Source organism: Medicago sativa, chromosome 8 (genome assembly GCF_051527215.1).
Source record: "Medicago sativa cultivar Bolivia chromosome 8, Bolivia_mono, whole genome shotgun sequence".
In the NCBI taxonomy this organism is placed as follows: Eukaryota; Viridiplantae; Streptophyta; class Magnoliopsida; order Fabales; family Fabaceae; genus Medicago; species Medicago sativa.
This window is the reverse complement of record NC_140756.1, coordinates 85,136,124-85,162,153: the sequence shown is the minus strand read 5'-3', so window position 1 is coordinate 85,162,153 and position 26,030 is coordinate 85,136,124. Positions and strand designations below refer to the sequence as shown.

General features: G+C 33.1%; 4 protein-coding genes and 1 pseudogene across 4 annotated transcripts; 1 reads left to right on the top strand and 4 right to left on the bottom strand.

The window, feature by feature from the left end:
* The first annotated feature begins 284 nt into the window (after positions 1-284).
* LOC146902539 (Cytidine/deoxycytidylate deaminase family protein) lies at positions 285-4,182 on the top strand. The gene is made up of 2 exons (XM_085732128.1): positions 285-1,128; positions 3,316-4,182. The coding sequence occupies exons 1-2, from the start codon at positions 479-481 to the stop codon at positions 3,938-3,940; spliced, it is 1,275 nt and encodes a 424-aa protein (XP_085588254.1). The 5' UTR covers positions 285-478; the 3' UTR covers positions 3,941-4,182.
* Positions 4,183-10,583: 6,401 nt separating this feature from the next.
* LOC146902538 (putative disease resistance protein RGA1) lies at positions 10,584-12,291 on the bottom strand (annotated as a pseudogene).
* A 1,451-nt stretch (positions 12,292-13,742) lies between these two features.
* On the bottom strand, positions 13,743-18,539 carry LOC146902536 (putative disease resistance protein At4g27220). The gene is made up of 2 exons (XM_085732126.1): positions 14,842-18,539; positions 13,743-13,959 (listed from the first exon to the last, which is right to left on the bottom strand). The coding sequence occupies exon 1, from the start codon at positions 16,351-16,353 to the stop codon at positions 14,896-14,898; it is 1,458 nt and encodes a 485-aa protein (XP_085588252.1). The 5' UTR covers positions 16,354-18,539; the 3' UTR covers positions 13,743-13,959; positions 14,842-14,895.
* LOC146902535 (Tetratricopeptide repeat (TPR)-like superfamily protein) lies at positions 13,743-21,301 on the bottom strand. The gene is made up of 2 exons (XM_085732127.1): positions 18,546-21,301; positions 13,743-13,959 (listed from the first exon to the last, which is right to left on the bottom strand). Exon 1 carries the CDS (start codon positions 21,139-21,141, stop codon positions 19,411-19,413), a length of 1,731 nt encoding a protein of 576 aa, XP_085588253.1. The 5' UTR covers positions 21,142-21,301; the 3' UTR covers positions 13,743-13,959; positions 18,546-19,410.
* Positions 16,353-17,363, bottom strand: LOC146902537 (putative disease resistance protein RGA1). The gene has a single exon (XM_085737148.1). The coding sequence runs from the start codon at positions 17,361-17,363 to the stop codon at positions 16,353-16,355; it is 1,011 nt and encodes a 336-aa protein (XP_085593274.1).
* Positions 21,302-26,030: the final 4,729 nt, after the last annotated feature.

Here is a 26,030-nt window from a genome sequence, read left to right as displayed (position 1 = left end):
ACGAGTAGGTACAATAATATGTATCGAAATTTTAAAATAGTCCAGAATTATATACTTTATTAGTTAAAATAATCGTTGATATTAAAATGGTTCATTTATAGTCCTTGAATATACTTTACTATTATTGTTATTTATATAAGTTTTTATAAATACTTATTTATTTTCATTTTAGTCCTTATATAAAAAAAGTTAACGTGAGTATTAAAATATTATTTAGGCATTGTACCAAAATGATTATTAATTATTATTATCCCTTTTAAAATCGACACATTCACACATTTCTCAACCCTTTTTGATTTCTCACACCCACACTAACCTTTCTCTTCTCCCAACTGAGTGTGTGAAAGTGGCATGCAGCAGCAAGGATGGAAGAGGCGTTGTTTCATGCTTATTGTTTTCATCCATTTTCAGGTTTGTTTGTAAATTCAGAGTCACTGATTAAATAAACCATTGATTCAATCCAAATCCAAATCCAACTATGCAAGTTGCAGTGGGGTTTTCAGTTTCAGTTCCATATTGCTGCAATTCCAAATTCTCAATCATTGCTTCTCCTCCACCTTCGTTCATTCACTTCCCCTCCAATTTCAATTCTGCCTTTTCCAAACCACTTATTATATATACACACCCTTGGAAGAGTAGTAGCTATGTTGTTCGTGCTCAAAACAATCATGGTAATGATGATGGATTTTATATGAGAAAATGTGTTGAGCTAGCTAGAAAAGGTTTGGGGTATACCACTCCCAATCCATTAGTTGGATGTATTATTGTCAAACATGGAAAAATTGTTGGTCAAGGTTTTCATCCTAAACCCGGCCAACCTCATGCCGAGGTTTTTGCTCTGAGAGATGCTGGTGATTTGGCTGAGAATGCAACAGCTTATGTCAGCTTAGAGCCTTGTAATCATTTTGGGAGGACTCCACCTTGCACTGAAGCTCTCATCAAAGCCAAAATTAAAAAGGTTGTTGTTGGGATGGTGGATCCAAATCCCATTGTAGCCTCCAAAGGAGTGGATAGATTGAGAGATGCCGGAATTGAAGTTGTTGTTGGTGTCGAAGAAGAATTGTGCAAGAGCCTCAATGAGGCATATATTCATCACATGGTGGCTGGAAAGCCTCTGCTTACTTTGAGGTAATTCAATCCCACTTCTGTTTTTATGTAATATACTCCCTCCCCTGCCCTCCCACTTGCTTTTCATCAAGATTCATTTCTGCCTGTTTTCTGTTCTATCAAGCACGGATCACAGAAAATAGCAGTTCATTCAAATTCACCTATGCATCAATGTTATAGCGCCGATACTATTTGAGAATATCTTGTACTAATACGTATTGCAAAACAATAGCGATTTGTTCAAATTCTGCTATAGTATAGTGCTATAGTCACAATGACTGCTTCTGTGAGTGCAAATTGGAGTTTAATTTTGGATTTATGAATCCCCCATCATCTTATACATGTGAGTTTGGGAATCAACATTTTGGGAAAAAGGCTTCACTGACATTCATAAATTATCATCTCTGTCCTTTCTTGGGTTGCTTCACTTTCGCTTTAACCATGGAAATCGTAGATGCCTTTGTATCTTAAACCTGTGCATCTCATTTCACTTGAGACCAAAGATCTAAGCGATGATATGTGGTCCAAGCTTAATGCAAAATTTGTTTATTTTTAGAAAAAAAGGGAAAGCATAGGCAGTTATGAATGTACTTGAAAATTTAAAATTTCCTCCCCAACCATAGGCACTTAGTACGAACAAATTCACTTGCCTTCTCTTCTTCTCTCACCAACTTCAAAAATGTCCACGTGAAGTCAGTTGGATGGATTACAACCATTGCATCCTGGCTCACTATGTCTTAGGGTTGCATTGCATGTCTTGTCATGCTAAGGAAAAAACAAGACTTAAAATAAGACGGAGTATATTCTGAATATAATTTCTGATTTTAATGTACAAAGACAAAGGTTAAGGTAGATAAGAGAAAATAAGACTCCCTATTATATCAAGTATAACCCAAAGCATGGCGTTGGCAGCCAATAGTTGATGACAGATGCATATAAATTAAAACAATGCAAGCATGTTATAGTTTATTTATCAGCTGCAATTCAAGTTTACTTTGTGTACCCACGAGTCTGGGACAAAGGAATGTTTGATTTACGTCAGAATGAGAGTGAAAGGGTAAGAAGTGGTCGCGAAAGAAAAGATGAGTCTGAGGTTTTAGAACCAAAAGATGCATATCTCTCAAACATATTGAACAGTTATGAATCTGAAGCACAGGTCAAATTACCTCTCTCAAACATAATATATATGTCTCATTTCCCCAATTAAGGAGGAGTTACTTTGGTTGAGTGACACATTACACAGGCAGTGTCCAACTACATCTAGGTATCTTGATAATTTTCTTTCCTTCCACGCCCGTTGTCAACTTCTTTCCACTTGGCATCGTTCCATTGTCCAACAGCAGCATATATGCCAGAAAGAAGAGAATAGTAACCAGATGTATCATTCTCCTGCTTAATGCAATGCTGGGCAGCTATTTCCCCAAGCTTCACATTGTTATGTAATCTGCAGGCAAGAAGTAGAGCTCCTGAGGCACCAGCACTTGGTTGCATTAGCATATTCCTTATAAGCTTATACGCTTCATCCAGCCCTCCCCGAAAGATCGTCCACAATTCCATAATGATCAACTGATGGCGCAATGTCATTGTCCATCACGGAGTTAAAGCACCGGTAACCTTCTTTTTCAACCAATCCAGCATGATTGTAAACAGTTAGAATTCTAGTGTTGGTGGGAGAGATGATACACTCTCTAGCCATCTGTTCAAATAGCTCGACTGTATCTGATGCTTCCATCTAGTCCACATCCATAGATTATTGCAGAATATGCAACCACATACCTCTTTCTCAGGCCATGGAATAGTTCATATGCCTTGTCAATGCTCTCACATTTTGCATACAAGTCAATTAACGCAGTGGTCAAATGATCATCCAGTATAATTCCAAAGTCATTAATGTGCGACTCAATACATCACCAATACTCTAGGTTCCACAATTGTGAACAAACAGATACAACAATAGCCAAAGTCATCCTTTCCGGATGTAAAGAGACGTCTGGTTTATGCATGCCATTAAATAAGGCAAGGGCTTATTTAGTCGTGCTATCTTGAGCATAACAAGCTATCATAGCAATATACGAGAGCAAATCTTTATAACCCATCTTGTTAAAGCGCTCATATAAAAAAACATCTATGAATCACCATGCATTTTTATTTTTTTAAATTTTCAGACAAACATACATTTCATAGCTTAGCCTTTTTCCTGCATCACAGGTATTCTCTTTCTGTTAACGGTAATTTGTTGGACTCACTTGGGAATGGAGTTACAGACTCTGGTGGATACTATTCTCGGCTATTACAAGAATATGATGCAGTTATATTGTCTTCTTCCTTATTTCGAGAAAATTTGTCAGACTCGGTACTCACATCTCAAGAACCTGGAGCCAATCAACCTATTCATATTATAATGCACAAAGATTCTGCTTCTTCAAATCAAATTCCATCGGTCATCAATGAAGTTACCGATAAAGCGATAATTTTTACAAATTGTAGAACAGCAACAACTCCAGAAGAAGCTCAACAAGGAATTGAAATTGTATCTATGGATCAAATAAATCTGGATGTGATCTTGGATTATTGTAATCATCAAGGATTGTGCAGTGTCCTGTTAGACGTGAGAGGGAATTTCAGTGAATATGAAGAGCTTGTTAAGGAAGGTATTAAGAAGAAGTATATTAATAAATTTGTGACAGAAGTTTTGCCAGTTTGGAATGGATGTACTAAGAATGATCCTCTACTGCCATTGAAGAACTTAGATCAAGGAGTAAAAGTGGAAAATTTACGTCCCATGGCCTCAGCTCAAAGTGTTGTAATTGAGGGATATTTAAATTTTGAATAATTGGATTCATTTGTCTTTCAAGGGCTTTATGTGCTCATTGTAGACTAAAACTTACAGGCATTTTTTTTTTTTCATTTTGCCTGGTGGAAAAACTTAGAGGGTATTATTCTATAAACAAGTATCTTTTTTTTACATTTTATTTGGTACCACATTTTTCTGAGTTGGTAGTTGTTTGTGTGCCACGGTTCATGTGGATTCTAAACTGTGGATGTGAGCAATATGATTTGATCAAGATTCTGCAATCTGGATAGTTTGTGTGCAGATTTACATACAACAGAGAAATATGAGTTTGTAATATTGTTTAGTGCAAAGTTGTTTCTTGTAGGATATGCATTCGTTATCAATTTAGCTTTTATTGGGAGTTTGTAAATTATTGCTATCTAGTGTTTGTTGGAGTATGTATCTTAGTTTCTAATCAAGCTCAAGGTTCTAGTGTTGTGGCAGAGCCAATTGTACATGAAGAGTGAAGTTTGGTAGCCTTTGGGATGTCTTTTCGAGAGGTTGTTTTGCTGCTGCATTGTTGTACCATAGCAATTTAGTAATGAACTTATGGCAGTTTGTTGAACCTATGGCTCGGTTTAGTATCGTTGTCGGCAGTTTTTGCGGCATGTCTTCTGCTGCGTCTTTTTTCCTGGTGTTAAAGGGAAAGATTAAGCATTCTGGTGTGGCCTGGTGCTGCTAGTTTGTTGTCCAGATGCAGATTTATGTGTCTCTGGCTTGCTGTTTTAAATTTGGTGCAGTGTGATACGTTGGAAGCTTTTTAGTTTAGTTTTTTCGGCTTCAATGCCAGTGGTGTAATATGTTGTGTATTTTTAGTCACTTGGATGCTCCCTAGCATGTGACAGGTCAGTATCTTTTTACCAATTCTTGATTCGTCTTGTGTCGGATTGGAACTAATGAAATTTTATCAGCCGATCAAAAAAAACTTTGAATGTGTTTGGATTGTAACTTTAAACGTTTTATTAGAACAGGCATGGTACAGAGACAAAAGTTGAAGAACTGAGAATTGCATTTTTATTTCCCTTCAATGATGACTGTATCTCTGATGCTGCTGGAATTAAAATTATGCACACTATAACAGGCTAACACCTACATAATGACACCAACAATATTTGAAATCATAAATAATTCACCTTTGGTCATAAGATAAATCATCATTTTGAGATTAACTTGGTCACTTTTTTTAATGACAGATCAATTTTTCAATGCTATACAATATCAAAGACCAGTTTAGGATTCCCTTGCTATGAAACTACAATTCTTGTGATCCAACTTATATAAAGTAAAATGACTAAATGAGGGATATCGACCTTTTCTTTTTTTTGGTCAAAGAAGATATTTGATAGAAATAAAACGTGGTTCAAATATCAATCACTTTCACAAGACCAGAAGGCGAACATATTGAGGTGAAAGTGAACTACTCAACTTAGAAAAGAAACTAGAACTTTCACAAGATCACTTTCACTTTTTGCCAAATGCAAACCATTGCTATTACTACTACTATAAAACTTCATAGTGAAAGTGCAACTTTTGTTACCAAACAATCTCATCAGTGATGGAAACTCAATTGATATTGATGATGCAACTAACATCACACAAGAAAATATCATCCTTCTTATCCTAATAACTCGATAATAGCCTAGTAGGATGGGTTTTATAAATTGATTCACTTATTTATCATTATAAAAGGGGAATTCAGTAATAACTTATGAGATAGCTTATGAGATAAATTGGATAAATTTGTGGATTGAAACTGACTCTATTTGGTGGTTTTATCCTTCAACTCTTTTAATTTGGTTCCTTGGCCTTTAAGAAATAGATGGAACAGTTGTAGGATCCTTCTTAGAGATATGAACTTTTTAGTCACACATATTTTCATGGGAGACAATCAATATGAAGACACTTTAACTAATGTCGGTCTTAATTTAACTTCTTTTGTTTTTTGAAATTATTTAGTATTTGCCCTTGGTTATTAGGGAAGCTTTCATAAAGAATAAATCAGGGATTCCTAACTTTAGATTTATTACCAATTTAGAAAGTTTTGGTTTGGTCCCCTTTCTCTTTGTATCTTATTTTCTTTTTTATCAATATATTTGGAGGTTCAGTATCTTAATTTCTCTTTGCTATGCATTGCCGATTCCAAAACTATGTGAAATGAGAGGCTTCTACAACCAACGTAAAACATTGTCGAATCTCTATGAAGTTGATCCCACTTAGTTGGAAAACGCTTCGTTGTTGTTGTATTATTAAAAAGATAAAATGATAAACAAAATAGTTTATTAAATGAATGATATATTGTTAGAGATTTTTATTATTTTTACTATCCTTTTTATATTTTTTGGTGGAATGACAAAAATCCATTTTGTATATTGTTAGAAATTATTATTATTTTTACAATTGTATTCAAAATCCTTATAACTAACCCATATCTCGTCGATCCTATTTATTTATTTATTTATTTTAACAAATCGTAGATCATATTTATGTAAAAGAAAATCTCACAGACATATTTTTTGACAAAATCCTTTTATTATTTCATTCAAAATTGATCTTTTTAGATTAATTTTTTGACGTAATCTTTTTGGATATTTGGAAGTAAATTAACAACATGACTATATATTTACGCGCCTACCAATTTTTTTGTTGTTGTATTGGACTAACCAACTATAATTTGATAAAGTATACAATACTCTCCTACCAAGAAAGAATGATGAAGCGCAAACATGCTTTGACGGAGGAAAGTGAATCCATTGATATGGTTGTTACTAGTGAAGATCATTCTACTAAGGAAATAATGCTTGATGCAAGATTCACATCTTTTCTTGAGAAAGATAATTCTTTTCTCACACCATGGAGTTGGGACCCCAATGCTTCCATGAATGACACTAATTTTACCAAAGAAAAGAAGTATCTTTCTTTTCCTCCAGAATCCTATTTTACTTATGAGGTAATTTTTTCTTTTGTTTTAGATTATTCCTAAATCACTAAATGTTCAATTGATTCCTGGTACATACCATTGCCTACCTTCATGATTTGAATTCCCCGCAAGACCTGTTTGCTAGATGATATTTAAGTACCTCTAATAATGTTAGTCAAGTCTTGATGCCCGTCCTTTCTAAAAAAAATAAAAAATTCTTGAATTATGCCCTAACTCTAGTGAACCTTCGAAACACAACTCACCTGAGCTTAATAAAACCTTTTTAGAAAACAAAAATCACCGTCACATAGAGCCGTTGTATTTGGTGTTAGCAAAACTTATTTAAAATAGATTAATAAATTTTATTTTGGCCATATATCATTATTTGTGTTGGATGATCAGTTGCTAAAGGATGTTTTAGCCATATTAATTGGTGTTACATGAATTTTTAAAATCGCAAGAAAAAAAAATCTCACTAATATGTGCTAGCTTATCATGTTAATGACAACAAAACAAGACTTAAGTTATATTTTTCTTGTTTTCAGATTATTGAACAGAAGTGCTGGAACCACAATATTCAAGTAACCGATAATCAGTAAATGGTCGTTTACAAGGTAATATAAAAAAGGGTCATGCTAACCGGTGCCCCCGGGCACTGGTTAAGCATACAAAAAGAGAAAATTATTACCATATATAAAAGGAAACTTTGTTGACTTATTTATGAATTAATTATACAATTTTCAATGCAATAATTACTATATTTTTCCTTTTTTAGTTCCCTCACCGGTTAGCATTTCCCTATAAAAAATGATTAAAGATTTATAGGTAAAAGAGAAATAATAGTATCAAAAGTAATAATATAATTTATTGGTTTTCTTGTATGTGTAAAAATTCAAAAAACACACTTTGATGCATTTGAAAGACTTCAATTATAAAGTCAAACATTTATATTCGTATTTATTTGTTTCTTTTTCTATTCTGTTATGTTTTGTCGCATAGATTATTTTAATTTATTTTTATGAAAGACATAAATTTTTATTTGCATTTGAAGCCAAAAGAAATATAATTTTATTTTTCATTTTTACTTTAATCATTTCAAACTTAAGATAAGCCTCATCTATCAAAATATGTGTCCGACACATACACGATACTTATGCACATGATTACATTCAATTATGTTATTTTTTCAGATAGTTATTGACATCAATGTATCAGTATCATGTATGTGCATATTCAATTATGTGTCAGTATCGTGTATGTGCTTCATTGATTATAAGTAGCTCCTGAATTTGAACAAATATATCAGTGAACAATCCTAACAGCAAATCACCATAATAACACAATATCAATTTATTCATTATTGTTATTGTTATCTGTTTTCAATTCATATTTCCTAATTTTTGTCATGACTTGGATTTTTATGCATGTTTTGGTGCTTGTAGCTCTAATTAAGTTGTCTTTTTTTATTTCAGTTTAAACTCGCAAGTTCGGAATCCTGTTCTGCACACATTTGTCAATCAAGCACCAGCTAATTACCATCCTCCTGCTCCACACACAATTGTCAATCAAACACCGACTAATTACTTTCCTTTATCTTATTGTCCCGTGAGTATAGCTCAGTTGGCAGGGACAAGCATTGTTATATGCATGGGCTGGGGTTCGAACTCCGGACACCCCACTTATTCGAATTCTAGCCACTAGGCTACTTGAAAAAAAAAAAGAAATAGAAATTGTAACTGACAAAGAAGATTAGTAGTATGTATGGATTTAATTGTTGCTTGAGTTGATTCTAACTTGTAGAATGGATATGAATTTTGTGTCATCCTTTTTGAAAGACGTCTCAAATATTTCTACTACAACTGCACTTTTTTCCTTGAACTTTGCATATTAAACCAGTTTCATTATACTTAAATGCCTACATTTTTACCATCATGCATACCATGTAGTTTTATAATCACTGCATATTATAATCCATGCACTTTTTTTTACAAGTATAATCCATGCACTTATACTATCATACATACCTCCATATTAAACTTCAAATTACACATATTGCATATTAAATCTCGAACTACAAACTTTAGCATATACAACTTCAAATCTCAAATTACAAATCAGATGGTTCATTTAAAATTATACTAAATAAGCTTTCAATATAGATTAAAATGATAGTTCACTTAAATGACTTGATAGTTTACTCAAATGACTTGGTAAAAAAAAAAAAACTTTCAGCTTCAAACATCTTTATTGACTTGCATCCCAAATTCACCATCCTAAAATCAAATAAACACATGGTTAGAATATAGACCATTGAATTATTTCCAATTCGAATATATCAAATTAATGTTAACCTTAGATTGCTTTCATCATTCATCTTTCCAAGCCACAAAATGTTGGGTTGTGACTAAAGCATATGGGTGTGTGTGCGAGGAGCGATATTAATAAAATGTTTGTAGTGGTATCAGCATCAGTTCGTCAATTCTTTGTATCTCAAAATTAAAAACTAGAACCAAAGCAATTGGGTCAACGTCGGTTAGGTTTTGAACTGAATCATAGGAGGTCGGGTATTATATTTTGGACACACAATTATCAACATGAAACAAGTTAAAATAACCACTAATGTATACTAATATGTTTCACTAATTCTTTTGGTTCATAAATCATAATAAAAGTTGGTATAAATTAGTAAAATGGGTGTAAACTAGTGGCAAGGGTTTCTTTATGCCCAAATAAAAAGGTGCGCACTTGCTAACTTAGACATTAATGTTTAGGTTGATCTAAGTTATCAATCTCCAATGGAAGGAAGAAGGGTAAAAAGTTGCGTCCTTAAACCTTTTTAGATGACAAAATCAATCATCGTAAACACAACATTCATGGATGTAAGAGACATTCGTTGTTAAAATTTTGCATAAAAGTTTATAATATTATAATAATTTCTTTTAAAAAAATAGAATTTTTTAGAGACGGATTTTTATAATATTCTACATATTTCTGCACAAATTCATAAAAAAATAAAAATAGGAGTGCTACATTGAAAATAGGAACCAAAAGTAGTGATTGAAAATTGTATAGAAACAAAAAGTCGAAGATAAATTTTAGATGGACTAAAACAAAAAAGATAGTATATTTATAAAAGAACAAAAACATGTTTAACTAGAAATAAAAACAACTTAATAAGTACCTTTAAATCTTGACCGTGATATCTGTAAATTCCTTTTAATTTTCGAATTCCGTCGATTCAACGATCACTTTTTTGATGTGTGATATCTTGTGCCAATCACGTCCAACTTCTGGATGGTATCTTCTACATAATTCAGGACCATCTCTAATATGTAAATATTCAAGCTTTGAAAGGCAATCGGGGAGCGAAAGCAATTTCGGGCAATTTAAAATTACGAGTTTATAGAGACAAATCATAGTTGATAACGGGTAAAGATCATCTCCATTTATAACTTTTTCCATTTGTTGCAATTTGGAGAGAGATAGACACAAAAAAATAAGTGGTGGGTCATATCACTAAGTGGATCCCACCATCATTATTTTTTATGTGTCTATCTCTCTCCAAATTGCAACAAAAGGAAAAAGTTATAAATGGAGAGGATCTTGACCCGTTGATAACCACTCAGGAAGTTCATCAACATTTTCACAGTCAACAATTTCCAAGGTGAGTAATGTATCCGGACATCCTTGCAACCATTCAGGAAACCTCACAAGTTGTGGCAAAGAATGAAGAGTTAGTAACTTCAGCTTTAACTTTGGGATCTAGTTGTCATTGCCTAATGACAGTTTCATCTTATGGCAATTTTTAATCCCCAAAATCTCTAAGTTGGGAAGAACATGAAGTGGCATAGACTTTAGATTTCCACAAGAAAAAATACTCAACCACTTTAGGTTAGAAAATTGTATCCCTTCAAGCAACAACGTCTCTAGATTGTCACGAGATTTGACGAATAAAGTTTCTAAAGAAGTCAACTTTGCAATCTCTTTTTCTGGTAAAGTATATTGCTTTGTAGTTATGATTAGCTGCCAAAGGCTGATCAAATTTCCTATTCCATTGGGTAATGTTTGAAGCTTTATGCATCCATTGAGTAGCAAAGTGTGCAGATTCTGAAGTTTGCACACTGAATTAGGGAGGCTCTTCAATTCTTTACTATTCTGAAGATTGAGATATCTTAAATGTTTTAATTTGCCAATAGAGCGCAGCAAACTCTCATATCTAGAGTCAATTACTGTAAAACCCGCAAGAATTTGCACCTTGACACCAAAGTTTTCAAGAAAGCTTCATTGTTGGCCCCCTTGGGAAATATCATGGTTCTCAAACCGGTGGGAATTGGTGTTAGGCCAAGCAACTCATTTGTATTAAATGACAGATGAAGGATATTCTCCAATACAATTTCATGGGAAAATTTCAACAATTGAAACTCATCTTTTCGCACATACAATGCAAGATCATGCACTAAATCATGCAATTTAAATTTACAAATACCACCACCAAAGTCTAGAAAATCTTGAAGAAATGATCTTGACCGTAGCTCGTGCAGAAACTGATTGCTAATATCTTTCAAGGTTTTACCTCTGTTTGGTTGAGGAAGAAAACCAAGTGCCTCCCATATCACACTAACATGGATCTTAATAAATTGAAAGTCCTTTACAAAGAGGGAGAAGCAAGCAAAACATCGTTTTAAATACGAAGGTAACTGATCATAACTTAATTTGAGAGCAGGGAAAATGTCATCTTCTTTTTGAGGTAAGTTCCAAATCTCACTGTCTCTTATAAACTTCCACTCTTCCACGTCAACTTTTAAGAATAGAGAATTCCCTAATGTTCTTAGGGCCAAAGGAAGCCCTCCACATTTTTGTACAATTTCTTCCCCAATCTCCACTAATTCCGGATACTTCTTCTCTTCTCCCTCTTCAAAAGCCCATTTGACAAATACAGACAAGGAATCCTCTGGAGAAAGACCTTTCAATTCCAAAATGTATGATGTGTTGGTGCCCATTTTGGCAATTGAGTGGCTATGTGTAGTCACTAAGACTTTACTTCCTTCAGCACCTACTTGTATTAAATTCTTCAACTCCACCCATTTGACACGATCCTGGTTCCGTACATTGTGCAAGACCAGCAATTTTTTTTACCAGCAAACACATTCCTCAGACGATTTTGTAGCTGCTCAAGATCAAGGTTTGTAAAGTTCTCATGGTGAATTGGGTTAGGATCAGCAGCAGAACCACTAACACTTGTTGAATTGAGGATTTTAACAAGCAGATTCTTAAGTTCAAAATCATCATAGACACACACCCACATCTTTAAGGGAAAAGTCTCATCTAAACTCTTATCATTAAACACTGCCTTTGCAAGTGTAGTCTTTCCTAATCCTCCAATTCCAACAATAGGAATAGCAGAGAGACTATTACTATCTTGCAATAACAGATTAATGATTTATTGTTTACGATGAACATGGTGAATGTTTTTCCTCTATTTTCTTGGGTTCATATTCTATGCTGGATGATGTTGCTAATTGACGGTTGGAGATAAATTTCATAGGATGCATACAATTAATAGATTAAGTTATAACCTTCGTTACAAATTTATGTTTGACAACGGTATAGAAGAAAAGATAAAAGAGAATTGAGTGAAAATTGAATTTGGTATTCTATTGAATGGGGACAAGCAAACCATTAACTAACAATTAATTTCCAAATAAACTATACATCTCTAATTAACAAGTAGTATTATACAATATGAAGCTCGGATACTCTAAACATGGTGACATTTGTATCGGATACGTATCAGTGCGAATACTGATACTTCGCGGATATGCATCCACAAAGTATCATAATTAAAGATCCATATACATATTTCATATTCTAAATTTGAACCTAACGTTCTTTTATTTTTGTTTGCTGTCAGTTTCCTTTAATTCTGCACACATTATTTGTGGCTTTCATACATCATAAGTTCTTCAGAGTAAGTACTTCACAATGAAACCTAATTTTAAGGGTTTTGTTTGGTGAATAACCAAACATGCAGTTTATGGTAAATCATTAATAGCTAATATGAATTTGTAGGTGGCTAAATAATGCATTGTTAGTTAACATACAATAAATATGTAACTAATCTATAACAAAAAATGCTGAAAGGGGTAGTTTTCTTTATACAGTATATAATAGATTCATTATTGTTATTATTATCTGTTTTCAATTAATCTTTCCTAATTTTTGTCATAACTTGGATTTTTATGCATGTTTTGGTGCTTGTAGCTCAAATTAAATTGTCCTCTTTTTTATTTCAGTTTATACTCGCAAGTTTGGAATCCTGTCCCACACACATTTGTCAATCAAGCACCAGCTAATTATCATCCTGCTCCACACACATATTTCAACCAAACACCGACTAATTACTTTCCTTTATGATATTATTATAAAAACAGAACTTATTTCAGCAACATATAATTGATTTTAATTTGGTTGTAGAGTTTAATTATTTTTGCTTGTGGAGTTGATTCTAACTCGAAGAATGGATATGAATTTTGTGTCATCTTTTTTGAAAGATGTCTCAAATATTTCTCCTGCACTATTTTCCTTGCACTTTGCATACTACTCCCTCTGTCTCACAATAATTGTCACTTTACCATTTTTTCTTTTTCTCAAAATAATTGTCACTTTAGAATAGCAATACAACATTTATTATTTTTTTCCATTAATATACCTTTATTTATTGAATTTCATCAAACTTAACTACTCCACTAACTACAATTAATAAGGGTGTTTAAGTAAATGACACTAATTTTACTTTCAAAATCAACCCAACTAATCATTTCCTTAATAACCGTGCACAAACCTTAAACGACTATAATTTAGAAACGGAGGGAGTATCATACACACTTGCATATTAAATCTCGAATTACAAACTTTAGCACATACAATTTCAAATCTCAAATTACAAATCAGACGATTCACTTAAAATTATACCAAATAAATTTTCAATATGAATTAAAATGATAGTTCACTTAAATGACTTGATAGCTCACTCAAATGACCTGGTAAAAAAAATAACTTTCAACTTCAAACCTCTGTTGACTTGCATCACAAATTCACCATCCTAAAATCAAATAAACACATGGTTAGAATATAAGACCATTGAATTTATTTCCAATTTGAATATATCAAATTAATGTTAACCTTAGATTACTTTCTCATTCATCTTTCCAAGCCATAAAATGCTGGGTTGAAGCTTAAGCGTGAGTGTGTGTGAGAGAAGGGATATTAATAAAATGTGTAGTGGTATTGGCAACATTCGTCTGTTCTTTGTATCTCAAAATAAAAAATTAGAACTAAATAAAAGCAATTCGGCCTATGTCAGTTCAATTTTGAACTGAACCATAGGAGGTCGTCGGGCATTATGTTTTGGAACACAATTATAAACATGGAAAAAATTAAAATAAACACAAATGCATATAAATATGTTTCGTTAATTCTTTTGGTTCATAAATAAAGTTGTTGTAAATTAGCAAAGTGGGTGTAAACTAGTGGTAATAGATTTTTATGTCCAAATAACAAGAAACACACTTGCTAACTTAGACATTAATGTTTATAGGTTGGACTAAGTTAGCAACCCCCAATGGAAGACATAAGGGTAAAAAGTTGTGTTGTTAAGCCTTTTTGGACGACAAAATCAATCATCGTAAACACAACATTAATTCATTGATTTAGGAGACATTACATTTCTATGAATGACCATTTAAACTCTATGTAGAATGTCAGTTACCTCTGGGGAGCTAGGAAGTCAAAAATGTCATGTAAATGAGTTTAACATCTAAGTTTAATTATAATTTTTTTCTGTTGATGAAAACAATATAAGTAAAGATGAGTCTCGTAAACAATTTTTTTTTGGTACAAAGTCTTGTAAACAATTTATTATTACAAAAAAATAAAAATAAAAATAAAAGTAACTTTTTTTAGGGAAAAAATAAAAGCAAAGTACCTTTAAACCTTGATTGTGATATTTGTAAATTCCTTTTAATCTTCGAATTCTGTCTTATTCAACATTCACGTGTTTGATGTGTGATATCTTGTGCCAATCACGTCCAACTTCTGGCTGGTATCTTCTACATAATTCTCGACAACCTTCAATTGATAAAATTTCAAGCTTTGAAAAGCAATCGGGGAGCGAAAGCAATTTCGGGCAATTTACAATTGCGAGTTTATTGAGACAAATCATAGTTGATAACCACTCAGGAAGCTCCTCAAGATTTTCACAGCCAGCAATTCCCAAGGTTTGTAATGTGTCTGCACATCCTTGCAACCATTTCGGAAAACTCACAAGTTGAGGCAAAGATGCAAGATTTAGAAATTTCAGCTTTAACTTTGGGATTTGGTTGTCATTGTCGAATGACAGTTTCAACTTATGGCAATTAGCAATCCCCAAAATCTCTAAGTTGGGAAAAACATGAATTGGCGGCATAGACTTTAGATTCCCACAAGAATCAATAATCAGCACCTTAAGATTAGAAAGTTGTATACCTTGGAACAACATCTCTAGATTGTCACAACATTGGAAAAATAAAACTTCTAGACAAATCAACTTTGCAATCTCTTTGTTTGGGAAAGTAAATTGCTGTGTAGTTATATATAGCTGTCGAAGGCTGATCAAATTTCCTATTCCATTGGGTAATTTTTGAAGCTTTATGCATCCTACGAGATTCAAAGTATGAAGATTCTGGAGTTTGCACACTGAATCAGGGAGGCTCTTCAATTCTACATTATGCTTAAGATTAAGAAATCTTAAATGTTTTAGTTTTCCAATAGAGCGGGGCAAATTCTCATATCTAGAATAAGTTAACTGTAAAACACGTAAGAACTTGCACCTTGACACTAATGTATTCAAGAAAGCTTCATTGTTGGCTTCCCTGGGAAATAGCACGGTTCTCAAACCAGTAGGAACTGGTGTTAGGCTATGCAAATCATTTTTAATAAATGACAGATGAAGGACATTCTCGAATATTTTTTCATTATGAAATTTCAACAATTGAAACTCATCTCTTGCAACATAAAATGCAAGATCATGCACTAAATCGTGCAATTCAAGTATACAAAAACCACCACCATAGTCTATAAAATCTTGAAGAAATGATCTTGACCAAAGCTCGTGCAATAACTGAATGCTAGTATCTTCCAAGGTTTTACCCCTGTTTGGTGGCGGAAGAAAACCAAGCGCCTCCCATAGCACGCTAACATCCCTATTATCAAAATCAAAGTCTTTTTCAAAGAGAGAGAAGCAAGCAAAACATCGTTTTAAATAAGAAGGTAACTGATCATAACTTAATTTGATAGCAGGCAAAATGTCATCTTCTTTTTGTGGTAAATTCCAAATCTCACTGTCTCTGATGAACTTCCACTCTTCTATATCAACTTTTAAGAATAGAGAACTCCCCAATGTTCTTAGGGCCAAAGGAAGCCCTCCACATTTTTTTACAATTTCATTCCCAATCTTCATCAATTCTGGATAGTTTTTCTCTTCTCCCTCTTTAAAAGCCCATTTGACAAATACAGACAAGGAATCCTCTGTAGAAAGACCTTCCAATTCCAAAATGTATGATGTGTTAAATTCTTCAACTCAACCCATTTGACACGATCCTCATTCCATACATCGTCCAAGACGAGTAAGAACTTTTTACCAGCAATCACGTTCCTTAGACGATTTTGTAGCTGCTCCAAATCAAGGTTTGTAAAATTTTCTTGGTGAATTTGGTTAGGATCAGCAGCAGAATCACTAACACCAGCTGAATTGAGGATTTTAACAAGCAGATTCTTAAGTTCAAAATCATCAGAGACACACACCCACATCTTCAATGGAAAAGTCTCATCTAAACTCTTATCATTAAACACTGCCTTTGCAAGTGTAGTATTTCCTAATCCTCCAATTCCAACAATTGGAATAGAGAGATTATTACTATCTTGCAATAACAGATTAATGATTTTTTGTTTATCATGTTTTCTTCCTATCACATCAGAATCACTCACATATGAATGTGTCAATTCGCGCCTTTTGACAACACGATTATCAGTATCATTGATTTGAAGACCAAACTTATGCCTATCAGCAGCAACCTTATCAAATCTCTCTTTGATGTGTTTGATTTGATGCGACATTTTAAGGCGATAAACAAGAGGATTAGAATTTGAGAAGAAACGTATTACCTTCCTTTTGATGCTACCTGATGTGTTGATGATGTGCTTTCGCAAGGCCTCGCACTCGAAATCATCGATTACATCTTCGGCATGGTAGAAGACGCGCTTAATCTGTTTCAGCCATTCACGTAGTTCATTGTTCTGCCATTGCTTTTGTTCAGCGTCCAACAACACTTCGTTGACGAGTGAGACAGTGTTTTTTATTTCTTGAAGATCGTCGTAGACACCGAGCGCTAGGGAAGCTTGTTCCACAGCAACGGATGCAAGTTTTCCGATGAATGATTCTGCCACGCCAAAGAGGAGTGATTCTGCCATTTTGTTTGGTTTTGGAAGCAATCAGGTAAAGCTCAAAGCACTTTAGAGGATAAGGTGGAAGATTAATTAAGAGCCAAGAAGCAAAAGTGAAAGCAATCAGGTTAAAGCTCAATTGGTTTTCAGCTTTCTAGTGTCTATTTGCCACAAGAAGTAGGTCATCAGAAGTAATTGTAAATTTGATTTTGAAGCAAAGAAGTTGTACTTAAGAATGAAATAGATAAAAGATGACAAAGTTTTGGTTAAGCATGGAATAATTTCATGGAGAAGCATAAAGATGTTCAACGTTTTGTCTAAAAGTTCCTAACTTACTCAAACAGCACAAAAATTTTCAACCTTTTGTCATGTTAAAGTTACTTAATGATTGAGGAAATAGCATTAACTGAATGAAAACAAATGTATACTTAGTATCATTATTACTTTCTTCTAAATACAGCAATGAAAGGCATAGCTGCAGTATCAGAGATTCTTTGCTTGTGCATTATTTGACAGCAAAGCATTTCAATAGTATAAACAGATTATTATAGGGGCTATTAAAGGTAGGGTCGTACTAACCAGTGTCCTGGGGAACTGGTTAGCATTTCCCTTTAAATAAAATTGATTCTTATCTATTTATGTTGTCAAAGGGCATTAACGCAATAAACCACAATAAATGGTTGGAATCAATTCCATACAATGTAGAAGCTATCCAATGTAGCTTTGTGCTGGATCGATTCCAACGTCTAAAATTACGTTAAGAAATAATACACCATGTGTGTTTAGACGAAACTTGCTTTCGAAAATATACACTAGTATGTAGATTGGATATTCTAATCATGTTATTTAAGGCGTCATTACCGTAAGATGTACTTTTGGATACAAATTTTTAGAAGATAGCAAAATACTCATGTAAGGTGCAAATACAAAATTTTTTGTATACACCTTGTTTCAAAATACACAAACCCTTTGGAACTTTGATTGGTTGGCCCAAAGCACAAAATATGGCGAATTCTTTTCTACCCATAAATAAAAGGTGAATAAAGCTATCCATACTAAGTTGATACCAATCAAAATCATTTATTTGGTACTTGAATATTTGATACCAATCAAGATCTAAGCGATGATATGTGGTCAAAGCTTAATGCATAATTTAATCTTTTTTTTAAAAAAAAAAAAAAAGGAATGCATAGGCAGATAGGAATGTACTTGAATATTTTAGGACTTTCTCCCCGATCATAGCCAGTTAGTCATCGCACATGAACAAATTCACTTGCCTTCTTGACTCCTCTCACTATTTTCAAAAATGTCTGCGAAATCAGTTGGATGAATTACAGCCGTTGCATCCCGGCTCAGTGTGTCTTAGGGTTGCATCTCTTGTCATGCTACAGAAAAAACAAGACTTAAAAAGAGGGAGTATATATTCACTATTCAGAATATAATTTCTGATTGTACCAAAAAAAAAAAAAAAAAGAAGAATATAATTTCTGATTTTAATGTACAAAGAAAAAAGTTAAGGTAAATAAACTCTGTTAATTACTATCCTCTAAATAAGGAAAGAGAATAATAAAAATTGAAATCAACTGTATAAACAAGAGGAAATAGATATGTACAAAAAATAAAAACTCCCTATAATACAACAAGTATAACCTGAATTATAGCATTGGCAACCAATAGTTGAGGACAGTTGCATATCAATTAAAACAAAGCAAGCATGTTATAGTTTATTTATCAGCTGCAATTCAAGTTTACTTTGTGTATCCATGAGTCTGGGGCAGAGGAATGTTGAATGAGAGGGTAAGAAGTGGCTGCGAAAGAAAGCGTAAGTCTCAGGTTGTAGAACCCAGAGCTGCATATCTCCCGAGCATATTGAACTGTTATGACTCTAAAGCACAAACCAAATTACCTTCCTCACAGTCTTAAGAACCACTTCGTTGCCACAATTCCATCCCTCAAAAATTGTCATGTGCACATTGAAAGCATACGCAATACGCAATATGAGCCCAAGTTATAGCGATATTATATGTGTCTTATTTCCCCAATCATGGAGGAGTTACATTAGTTGAGTGGCACATCACACAAGTTGTGTCCAACTACATCCAGGTATCTTGATAATTTTCTTTCCTTCCACACCCGTCGTCAACTTCTTGGCATCATTCCATTTTCCAACAGTAGCATATATACCAGAAAGAAGAGAATAGTAACCAGCAGTTTCACTCTCCAGCTTAATGCAATGCTGGGCAGCTATTTCCCCAAGCTTCAAATTGTCATGTAATCTGCAGGCGAGAAGTAGAGCTCCCCAGACACCAACATTTGGTTGCATTGGCATTTTCATTATAAGCTTATATGCTTCATCCAGCCATCCAGCCCTCCCCAAAAGATCAACCATGATTCCATAATGATCAACTGAAGGCACAATGCCATTGTCCTTCATGGATATAAAGCATCGATAACCTTCTTCAACCAATCCAGCATGATTGTAAGCAGTTAGAATTCCAGTGTAGGTAACCATATTAGGGATGATACACTCTCCAGCCATCCGTTCAAATAACTCGACTGCATCTAATGCCCTTCCATTTATTCCACAACCATAGATCATTGCAGAATATGCAACCACATCCCTCTTTCTCAGGCCATGGAATAGTTCATATGCCTTGTCAATGCTCCCACACTTTGCATACAAGTCAATTAACGCAGTGGCCAAATGATCATCCAATACAATTCCAAAGTTGTTAATTTGCGACTCAATCCAGTGCCAATGTTCTAGATTTCCCAATTGTGAACAAGCTGATATAACACTAGCCAAAGTCATCTTGTCCGGATGTAAAGAGCTGTCTGGTTTAAGCATGACATTAAATAGGTCAAGGGCTTCTTTTGGTTTGCTTCTTTGAGCATAACAAGCTATCATAGCATTATACGAGAGCAAATCTTTATCATCCATCTGGTCAAAGAGCTCGCGAGCAGAGTCAAAATCCCCACTCTTCGAATACCCGGCAATCATAGTTATCAAAGAGACACTATTTCTCCTTGGCATTGCATCAAATAATTCTCTTGCTTCCACAATGCTTCCACAGTCAACATAACCAGTAATCATTGTATTCCAAGAGGCAAAATTTCTCTCCGGCATTTGTCGAAACAAATAACAAGCCCGGTCCATTTTCCCTGCTTTAGCATATCCCGAAACCATACAATTCCAAGATATTACATCTTTCCGAGGAATCTCATCAAAAAAACGTTGACCCTCATCCAAGTTACCACCTTTTATATACCCACTTAACAAAGCATTCCAAGAAACAACATTTTTGTCGGTCATTTCATCAAACACCTTGCGTGCAGTCACCACATCTCCAATTTTACAGTACAAATCAAGCAGAGCCGTTCGCACGTAAACACAAGCATCAAATCCAAATTTATGAACATGCCCATGAATCAATACACCACACAAATCATCATCAACCCTAGCACATGACTTGAGAACAGAGGATACAGCATGTGAACTTGGACACAACCCAATCCTCCTCATTTGAACATAGAGAGAAACGGCTTCGGCAAATTGACCCTTTTGAGAGAAGAATCGAATGACACAGCCCCATGAGAAGGAATCTGGATTGCGAAGATGGTGAAGAATTGAGAGGATATAGTTTGATATAGTTTTGTAGTTGGTGATATCACAGAGAAGAATACGATGAATGAAGATAGATTCAAGATGGGTAAGGTTATTGGTTATGATTTGTGCATGGATTTGTTTTGCATGTTTCACAGTTGAACACTTTTTCATCAACGTTGTTAACTTTGTAACGACCATTTGTTCTTAAAATCAAGTTTCAAGCTTGAATATGCATTTTGATTTAATTCAATTTGTGTTTTTAAATCCTTTTTTTTTTAATCAATAGTTGTGTCCGTTTGGTTCAGGATTTTTGGAGGGAAGGGGAGGGATAATTTTAAACTTTTTTGTGTTTGGTTTAGTTTTTAGAAGGGATGGGGAGGGGAGGGAGGGGAGCAAAATCTCTCATAAGCTCATTTATTGCTTCCCCTCAAATTAGAGTTTTTTGGTGGGGAGGGGAGGGAAGGAGAGATGAATTAATATAATATTAATTATATTGACATAATTATATCCTCATATTAATTTCAAAATATCAAAGTTGTCCTTATTAAAAATTTGAGGCTTATTTAATAATTTTCCAATGTATTCTTATGCCTGGACTTTTTGTTGCTAGCTAAACTTTTTTTATTCAACTTTTTTTTTTGAAAGATTTATTCAACTTTTTTTTTTATTCAACTTATTTGTTACGTATTCCTTTCTTCTTCATATTTTATTGAGATATTTTTGGTTCTTATATTTTATTTTATTTTTTTTTTGAAATAGTTCTTATATTTTATTGAATGGTACGTATTCAGTATTCTATTTTATTGAATGGTACGTATTCAGTATTCAATTCTTAATTTTTTATTTTATTATATTTGGTTTTTACATATTTATATAGAACTTAATTTAGTAAATATTTGGTGGATTATCAAGATAAAAAAAAAAGACTATCAATAAAATAAAATTCAAATAATTTTATATTGTGCTCTAATATTTATTAATTCATTTTTTCACAATCAATATTTATGACTATTCAATATTTTGTTACAACTTTTGAGTATGATTATTTATGGAGTTTTTGGTTATTGAGTTTTCCTTTTAATTTTTTAAGAAGTGAATAATTTTAAAATCATGGGATTGTTTTAAGATTAGAGGATAAAAAAGGAATTTGGTGTTAAAATTCCTCCCCTCCTCTTGTGAACCAAACATATATTTAATTAAAATCCCTCTCCTCCCCTCCCTTTCCCTCTTTTGAACCAAATACATGTTTAATTAATACTAGTTTAGAGACACGGCGTTGCCCGGGTTAGATATTAAATAGTAATATATATAAATGATGAGATGAATGTCCAATGCAAAAATAAAAAGTGTAACAAAATCAATAATGAATTAGTTCAAGTGGTAAGAGTTTTGGGTCCCTTTAAACATGTGGTCATGGGTTTGTTTCGTGGCCCATGCGTATGAGAGAAAAAAATTGATTGAAAGAGAATAAAATTAGTGTTTGGCAAACTTGAAAAAGGAAAAATGTTAGATGAAAAGAAGGTTTGGGGTTTCTGCTTGTGCTTAAAATATGTAAATATGTGATTAACAAAAATTTATTTATTTATAATTAACATTTGCATTAGAATATGCTGTTAAAAAATAACATAATAACTAATCGAACCTTTTTTTTATCAAAAATAAAAACTAATCGAACCCTTTTTTTCCTCAAACATAAAAACTAATTGAATGATACTGTGCTAAAAGATTAGTAATAACTAATTGAAGTTTCTTTTTCTAAAAACAAATAAACAAATTGAAGTCTTTTAATCATAAAATAAGATCATACATGTAAACTTTGTTGAAAGTATTATGTGTAGTTTGTTGAGATATTTCTGCTACATAAATTATTAGAAATTCAAAAAAAAAAATTAAAGAAAATATTGAGTGGATAAGATCAAAATGTTGTTGAGATATTTTTGTTAAATAAAATATTGGTTTTTAAAAATAGAAAAAATAATAGAAATATTGAGAATGAATGTGGAAATGACATGTGGCATAAAAAAACCTTACTTTATATATATACTATTGATATCTCCCATCCCTTCCCCTCCCCTTCGTTAAAATCCCTCCCTTCCCCTCTCCATTGTTGAACCAAACGGATCTGAAAAAACAAAAGAATTTTAAAAGGAAACTTGTAGCACAAAAATGTTTAACTAAAAGATAGTTAGTTTTTCAAATTTCCTATCGTGTTGGTGAAGATCTAAATTTTGCTAAAATTCAAGTATATACATTAGTCGTTAACCTTAACAATAGAGTCATTAGACCATCTTCGATAGAGAAGTCTTAAACATTTAAGACTCGATACTTATTAGGTGCTCTCATTGAAGAGAATTTTTTTTTTTTTGCGTCCCATAGAACTCAATGTCTCACTTAATACCTTATGTTTTAATATTAAAAAATTGTTATATATAATGATATAAAGTTGTTGATAAATGATTAGTAAGTCTCATTTAAGAATTTTGTGTGCGATGCTAGATTAGAGGAATTGAGTATTTATTAAGTATTACTATTAAAAAATTATAAATGAATGATGCATACACGTGAGATTCATTTAAGTATCAAAAAATATAAAAATGTGTCTCTATCTTGAATACTCGTATATCAATGATGAAGTGGGATCGACTTCAACACAAAAGGGCACCATGTAGGGATGCTTTGTCCTTAGAGTTGTGATATTTGAACAACCATTTCCAACAACTTTTGTGACAAATTTTTTTCTCTCTCTTTTCATTGGTCAAAAACAATGGAGAGAGAAAAAGGAAGACAGAGAATAAAAGCATAATGTGAGTATGAGAAATAAAGTTGTCAAAAAATTGTCACAAATTGGTTGTACAAATATCATTGCTCTTGTCCTTATTGTCAAAATAATTTGGAGAATGAGTAGCATTTGTTCTTTGGATGTCGTAAGGGTAAGGCAATAGAAGTATGAGACGACGGGGTTGTGGATGAAAGTTCAACAAAAAATGGATGTACCATGTAGCTGCTAATTTTATTACATTATTTTTTGGGGAATTAGTCACTTTAGTCCCTGAATCGAAAGGGATTCGTCACTTTAGTCCCTGAATGCAGATAAATTGCAAAATAGTTCATGAATGTAGACTTTGTTAGTCAATTTAGTCCCTGAATGCAAACTTCGTTAGTCAATTTAGTCTCTGAATGTAGACTCCGTTATTCACTTTAGTCCCTGAAATTGACCATGCAGGGACTGTTTTGCAATTTCTCTTCATTCAAGAACTAAAGTGACGAATCTTCTCTCATTCAGGGACTAAAGTGACTAATTCCCCATTATTTTTTATTGTTATTACTACTTTGCAGCTTGTTGACTTTGTTATAATGGTGCGGTGCCTTTGGAAGTGGTGGAATGAAAAGGTGTGGGAGGACACAACGAGAGAGCTTGCATTGCAGCAAACAAGTGTGCATTGACTTCCTTAACTAGTGTTAGGAACTAATTAACATTTTTCTTCGATGCCACCAAACATAAGGAGCAGTTCGACTTCATCATCAAGGTGGCTGCCACCAAGAAAGGGTGAGTTGAAGTGCACTATTGATGCAACATTGTTTCAAGAAGAGAAATGATATTTTGACAACCACTTTTTGACAACTTTTAGACAACTTTCTCTCTCATACTCACATGATGTTGTTATCCTCTCTCTTCCTTTTTCGCTCTCCATTGTTTTTGACCAAGAAGAAGTGAGAAAAACAAGGTTGTCAACAAAGTTGTCATCAAATGGATGTCAAAATATCATTACTCTTTCAAGAATAATGTCGTTTTGGAATAAGCACGTGTCTTTTAAGTGGCTGAGCCAGAATTATTATAAAGTCTGAGCAAAAAATAATTGCAACACATTTACAGGGGTTTACGTAAGAAATTTCAAGCAAATAATCAAAAAATCTAAAGAAATTGTCCAATTTATAAGGGCATATATAAAAAAATTCAGAGGAATTTACATAAGAAATTGCAAAAAAATTTGGTCGGAGCCAGGGCAACTGCCCATGCTCGCCGGGCCTTAGAACCCCCCAATGTCTTATTAAAGATCATGGTAGTTTTGTACACCCTCCGGTCACTATTTTAAGCAAAAATCAACATTTTAGACTAATTCATTAAATGATGTATGTGGTTTATAAGGTGAGGCCTAAGTTACCCTCTCTTGTTTATGAGGTAATTACCCTCTCATTATATCGATCAATCAAAATGTTAATATATATAGGCAACATTAAATGTCAAATAAATGAGTCAATTTTTTCTAAAAATAAAAGAGTTAATCTTAATCATAAGGTAACTTTTAATCCTTTTAATTTTTATTTAATTATATTAAGGTGTTCAATCTTAATTAATTTACACTACAATATTTGTAACAACGAAAATTTTACATCACTTACATTCATAAAATTTCTTCCATTCCAGTTTCCCAAACGTGAGAACAAAAACATCTTCATTCAAATTTTTTGTTTCTTTTTCATTCTTCTTCCCAATACCCCCTAAACAAGAGAGGGTAATCTAGAAAAAACCGGTTTATAATTGAATGAATCTAAAATTGAGATTTTTTCATATAATAGTGACCGGATGGTGTAAAAGCAAAAACTAATTGGCATGGAGTTCCTACCGGCGTTAGCAAAAGCATGGAGTTTTAAATAAACTGTTATTTAGTTTGAAGAAATATGAGTGTGGAACGTGTCAATTGAACTAAATTGTAAATTTAATGGTTGATGGTATTTGTCTGGTTTTATTAATTACTACATAAGTGAAATTTTTGTAAAAAAAAATATTGTTCTAAAATAACTGATCCATTTCAATTTTCATACAATATTAATTTTTTTTAATTATAATTAATATTACTTTTATCACTTTCAATTCAATATATTCCACTTTGTATTTATAATAGTGGAGAATGCACCGATATTTAACAATAACATTTAAAATCATTTTTCTCTCTCCTTAATTTATACATTTTTCTTAATATGTATGGAATTAGCAAATGACTCTGTTACTCAAACTTTAAGATATTTTTGTTAGACATCAAACAAATATTGTCATCAAATGTTTAATCTTATATCATCTTGTATTG

Coding starts and splice junctions, on each gene's coding strand:
- LOC146902535 (XM_085732127.1), bottom strand. CDS start 21,141: ATGGTCGTTACAAAGTTAACAACGTTGATGAAAAAGTGTTCAACTGTG.
- LOC146902537 (XM_085737148.1), bottom strand. CDS start 17,363: ATGGCAGAATCACTCCTCTTTGGCGTGGCAGAATCATTCATCGGAAAA.
- LOC146902536 (XM_085732126.1), bottom strand. CDS start 16,353: ATGAAGATTGGGAATGAAATTGTAAAAAAATGTGGAGGGCTTCCTTTG.
- LOC146902539 (XM_085732128.1), top strand. CDS start 479: ATGCAAGTTGCAGTGGGGTTTTCAGTTTCAGTTCCATATTGCTGCAAT. Junction 1,129..3,315: donor AAGCCTCTGCTTACTTTGAG/GTAATTCAATCC, acceptor CCTGCATCACAG/GTATTCTCTTTCTGTTAACG.